This window comes from Monopterus albus, unplaced genomic scaffold (genome assembly GCF_001952655.1).
Source record: "Monopterus albus unplaced genomic scaffold, M_albus_1.0 scaffold41.1, whole genome shotgun sequence".
Classification (NCBI taxonomy): Eukaryota; Metazoa; Chordata; class Actinopteri; order Synbranchiformes; family Synbranchidae; genus Monopterus; species Monopterus albus.
The window spans coordinates 2,850,039-2,855,480 of NW_018127921.1; the positions used below are offsets into that span (position 1 = coordinate 2,850,039).

The 5,442-nt window shown below is 40.8% G+C and overlaps 1 protein-coding gene across 1 annotated transcript in view; it reads left to right on the top strand.

Moving 5' to 3' along the window:
* plxna4 (plexin A4) overlaps window positions 1-5,442 on the top strand; it is a 328,946-nt gene that overhangs the window by 251,056 nt on the left and 72,448 nt on the right. The window contains exons 10-11 of the mRNA XM_020599492.1: window positions 2,188-2,287; window positions 2,561-2,675. Coding sequence (XP_020455148.1) covers window positions 2,188-2,287; window positions 2,561-2,675 — 215 coding nt within the window. The remainder of the gene's footprint in view (window positions 1-2,187; window positions 2,288-2,560; window positions 2,676-5,442) is intronic.

Sequence of the window (5,442 nt, forward strand, 5' to 3'; positions counted from 1 at the left end):
GGACAACGTCGTCTGCAAAAAGCAGAGACGAGATCCTGTGGTCCCCAAACCGGACTCCCTCCGGCCCCTGGCTGCACCTAGAAATTCTGTCCATAAAAATAATGAACAGAACCGGTGACAAAGGGCAGCCCTGCCGCAGTCCAACATGCACTGGAAACAAGTATGACTAACTGCCGGCGATGCGAACCAAGCTCCTGCTCCGGTTGTACAGGGACCGGACAGCCCTTAGCAAAGGGCAACTGTAACATTTTTGACAATAATCAGCCATTCTGCAAGTAAAGAAGAGAAAGTAATTCTTTCTCTTTCTAATTCCCCTGCTCTTCACCTCCCCCTCCATGGTCGGTTAAGCCTGGTCTAAATGAACCTAGCGCCCATCTAGGAAAGACCTGCCCCCAGGCAGGTAATTCTTCATCACCAACCCAGAATGTGTCCTCATGTTGAGATAATGAAGATGCCATCCATCCTTATGTCCACAAAATGAATAATGAATGAAAAGAAAAAGCTAGATAGAAAAGAAAAACATGGTGTGCCATCAATAATGCTGAAAATTTACATACAAAGGAACGGTCACTGGAGGATTTTAGACACCACCACTGCTGATGTAAGAGCTCTCAAGGCAGTGGTATTAACGCCTCCTTGTTGTTTTTAAAAGAAGTTCTCTATACATTGTGAAGATATTAGATTCAAAAACAATTGAGAGAGTTTCATATTAAAGTACAGACAGAGGGAGTGAATACAGGGTGGATGAAAGGTAACTAGGCATAACTAACATATGAAATCCTATTTACTATTGTCTATTTAGAGACTGTTTTCATCTTGACTCCAGTAATACTACAAGTTCTATAGCCAATTTTTAATGCCTAGTTACTTTTCACCCACCCTGTAGATCAACTTTTATCAGTGCTGATGAATTCTTTTAGATCTCAGCTGCACACATGCACAAATATTATTAAACTTTCCCTTTACTCACCTAAATTAACAGATGCATCATGTGCACATCATGCACAAACACACAACACCATTGCAATAAAGAAACCCACAGAGAGAGTTCTGAAAAAATTAAAGCATTTGTTTAATGTTTGCCATGTCAACCACATGTAAAACTAGTAATGCTATAGTTATATAAACATAAATGAGTAAATATGTACTCTGAGACACACACAAATAAGGCACAAAGATTTTCTCCCTATATCCGCATCAACTATGTACCCCCAGCCAAATCCGCATCAGTATATCCTTTTCCTATTTCAGACAAGAAACAATATTTTACATTTTTACCTTCATCTTTCATTTTCACTAGTATTCATTAGTCTTAGCTTGGCTGAAATTGAAAAGAAGGGAGAGAGACTAATGGGGATAGACAGTAGTAGAGGTGAGGGATAGATGAGGAAAGGATAGATAGTGTTAGTAGGCTTAAAGGTAACATTTAGGTGGCCTAATTAGGACAGATCTGTTATCAGAGGTGCTTTTTGGTGATTGATGAATGATCCCTTCTTTGTTAGAGAGATGGAGAGAGACCCAGGGAGAAGGAGTTGCCGCAGTGTGGAAGGAAGCAAAGAGACCTGTGTGTAGGAGATAGTGTGAGGATGAGAGGGAGAAGTGGAGAGAGCAGTTAGGTGTGTGGATGGGCTGTTGAATTAAACATGAACTCCTTCATTAGGGCCAGACAAAAGGACAGACCAAATACATATAAGGCACAAGCTTGCATACACACACGCGCAGTTTCTGTTTCATCTTCTTCCCCCTTTAGCTTGTCAAAGACACTCTCAAAGACTTTTCCCAGGGAATATTTTCCATACCAAGGAAAATGTATGTGCACTAGCTTTTATCATCTCTTGGGAGGTGGAAGGGATAGAGAGACTTAATCCAACAAAACCCTTCTACTCTCCTCTCTCTTAAGAAATTGCCTTTACCACTGCAACAGGCTGAGCACCTGTGGCTTAAGGTATTGCAGTCATCTTTGCTGCACTGCTCATGCTGGAAAAGTAACTATGACATGCTACCATACATTTATGTCTGTTATTCATTTCAAAAGTTGAAAGAACCTGTTAATAGGGGGTTCATTTGTTTTGAAACACAGGCAGTACTTGCTGCTATTAGTTTTTTCTACCTAGCTTGCCATTCTGTACATGAATGTCTTCCTCTGTGCATCAAACTATTAAATTTGAATGTGATTTTGTTCTCTAGGTGACCACCAGATTGTACAGCTCTATCTTAAATCCAAGGAGACAGGCCTGGCATTTGCAAATACCAGTTTTGTTTTCTACAACTGTAGTGTGCACAAATCGTAAGTCTGTGTCTGCTTATGCTGTAGCTTTCAGTGTTGCTTTAAATTGTGTAGCTTACATTTTTTGTGTATTGCTTTCTAAACTACAGAGAAGTAAGAATTCTTTAGCAGATAGCTTGTCATAATTCTAATCCCTTCATGTTGATGAATAAACTGACAGTAATTCTTTGTGCTGGAAATTATATTGTATACATAAGTTAATTTGATCTCCACTGTATTTGCTTCAGTTCAGTGCTAATTCAGAACACTGTCTTCTGTCTGCTCTTCATTCAGGTGTTTGTCATGTGTGAGTAGTCCCTACCAGTGCCACTGGTGTAAATACAGACATGACTGTACCCACGATCCTCGCACATGTTCCTTCCAGGAGGGGCGAGTGAAGAAACCTGAGGTGAGACCAATCCAGGGCTGGCAATACATATTTTTCTTGATGTCCTTTTTTTTTTGTTTTGTTTTGTTTTATTATTGTAAAACATTTTTGGTCATCAGCTAAGCCTGTAAGTGCCACTAGGTGAATGACACTCTCAATATCAAGTCAAAGTCAAGATGTGGCTCATGCTGGCTTTGTCATAGCAGACCAGCTAAGGAACAAAACGTGGTGAAAGGAATTGAAGGGAAATGTTTGGCTATATTCTTTGTGCTGGAAATTATATTGTATACATAAGTTAATTTGATCTCCATTATATTTGCTTCAGTTCAGTGCTAATTCAGAACACTGTCTTCCTTCTTCTATTATTCTGGGTTTTCATATGCAAGAAGTGTTGTATTAAAAGGTTTGAGACACCTTTCAGCTGTAGTGCTTGTCATGGCTAGAATGTGTTACCAACTAAATGAATTCAGACAAATCATCCCAATTTAAGTAATCATTTAATATTACAATTATTCTGAACAGAGTAGTAGTTAACTAAGTAATCTGGTAGTTAGGAAACAGAGAACAGAATCACTCCTCCTACAATGGGATGGGTACAGTATTAAATAAGAAGATTATCACAGCGCCAGTCAGTCTTGGACACCGGGTCTAGTCAGTCAGAGTCCGTAGTCCACCCGGCCGGGTCTAAGATCACTCTCACGCCTGCCACACCATCCTTCCTTCTCCTCTACACCCTTCAGCCTCACTGTTTTATCTACAGCTTTTCTTAGCCTGTTACGTCAATTTCTGAACTTAGCTTCCTTTCTCCAGTTTTAGGAGACAACACCCTGAGATGTACCCAAAAACAGGAAACATCTTGGCCTAATTATATAAGCCAATTGTTCAGTTTACATGAACTTAAAAGTGAACCCATAAACACTATTCTGTTACATAAGCCATATTAACATGTAACTTAAACCACTACATGCTTCTATCTGGCATGAGTTTCTTGGCATGTCTTGTTCTTGACTGCACATCAAAGGGCAGTGGAGGCTAATAAAACAGAGCCATTTCCTTTTGCCCATCCCTATTCCCTGCGACAGCTTAGTCTGTGTGAATTATCAATAGTACTGGCAGCCAGTTCTATTCCCGTCGAAGCAGAGCCCACTGTAATTAGGCTGCTCTGCTGCAGAGAACAAACTACTCACTGGATGGGGTACATTCAAACAGTGTCCCCAACCCGCCCACTCCCCGTGCTGTGAGAGAGGTCTCACTCTGATTTAGATTCACTGCTACAGTGCTGGCCTTCAGGGCAGTGCAGAGAGGTAAAGGAAGATCTGTGTGAGTCCCTGTGTATGTGTGTAACCGCTGGTGTACGCCTGTGGGTACAGTGTGCATATCCACTTGGTTCCATGCATTGTTACTTAGTGTGTCTGTGTGTACCTTGTCAATTTACTGTCATTTTCAAGGGAGAGTTTTACAGTGAGTTTGTGGCCTGTTAATCCTAGTCTGAGGTGATCTATGATGAAGATCACTAGTGCTTATGTCTGGGGTGGTAGAAGCAGCACGATGGGCAGGGACAAGCTTAGCCAGATTGCCTCCTTTGATAAGCAGTCTGCTCTCAATTGTGTTATTCCACCCATGTTTCCCCTGAGCCATTCAACCCATGCAGACCATATTATTCTCTTTTTTCACCATTTCCATGATCCCTTTGAACCTTCTTCTTAGTCAAACCCAAGCCTCAGTCTTTGCAGGTTTACTTTTCCAATTAACTCAGGCACTGGTGGTCAATATTGACTGAGGATAATAATGCAAGAATCCTCTTCTATTGTGCTGCTGACTAAAAGCAAACCATAAATAAAGTGATGGGGATTTGGTATTAGCACATTAATGACATCCCTTTTTTGCAGTGCTGTTTCAGAAAAGCAGGTGTTTTGCAGGCTTAATGACTTGTAATTTGTTTTTAATTAACCCGTGAAATCTAAGGTCATGTATTTGCTGCCAGATTTTTGGTTGCAGTTTTGAATTAATAATTTAGACATGCACGCAAACAAGTTTAAGAACATACAGACACACACCACCATCCATAGAATCTTTTACAAATTTCATGAGAGGCAATGAGTCAGCTTTGCTCTATGAAATTGAATTGCTTCTTTCTGCTACAGATGAGTTTTTGTGTACTATTACAATTAATGGATTTCAGGCAGTGATCTGAATAATCCCTTAATGCTATGCTAATGATTGAAGCCAGGCAAATCTCCCTACTGGTTGAGCTTGTTGTTAATATGCAGGTCAAGGCAGAGTTAAAGCCAGGCCTCGGTGTACAGTGGGTGCCTTTTGATTCATTCCAGCATTGATATGGGCACTCGGATCAGACGTTTGCCTCTTGGCACATTAACAAAGGCCACGTCCCTGTTCATGCAATGCACATCTCAAGGACTTAGCCATTCTGATGAACCTCTCACCACGCATGCAGTTCCATTTGGGTTGACTGAATAAATAGCCAGAAGTGATTCCTGACCACTACCACTGCATTCATTATGATATGAACAGCCAGTGCGTGTTTACCCGACAGCGAAAAACAGAGTTTGTGTAGCTGCATATTTAACACCTTTTCAGCCTGCATTACCCATTTTTAAAGTGCATAGTCGCATCTAAAACAACTGAAACTGAGGACTCACCCCATTTTCTGTGTCTGATGAAAGATATCTTCCGTTCTTTTTTCCTTTCCTCATGACCATATCCTGAGCTGCTGCCAAACCTTTCCCAAATATAATCGACTGGAAAGGAGATACAAGACAAACAAAAA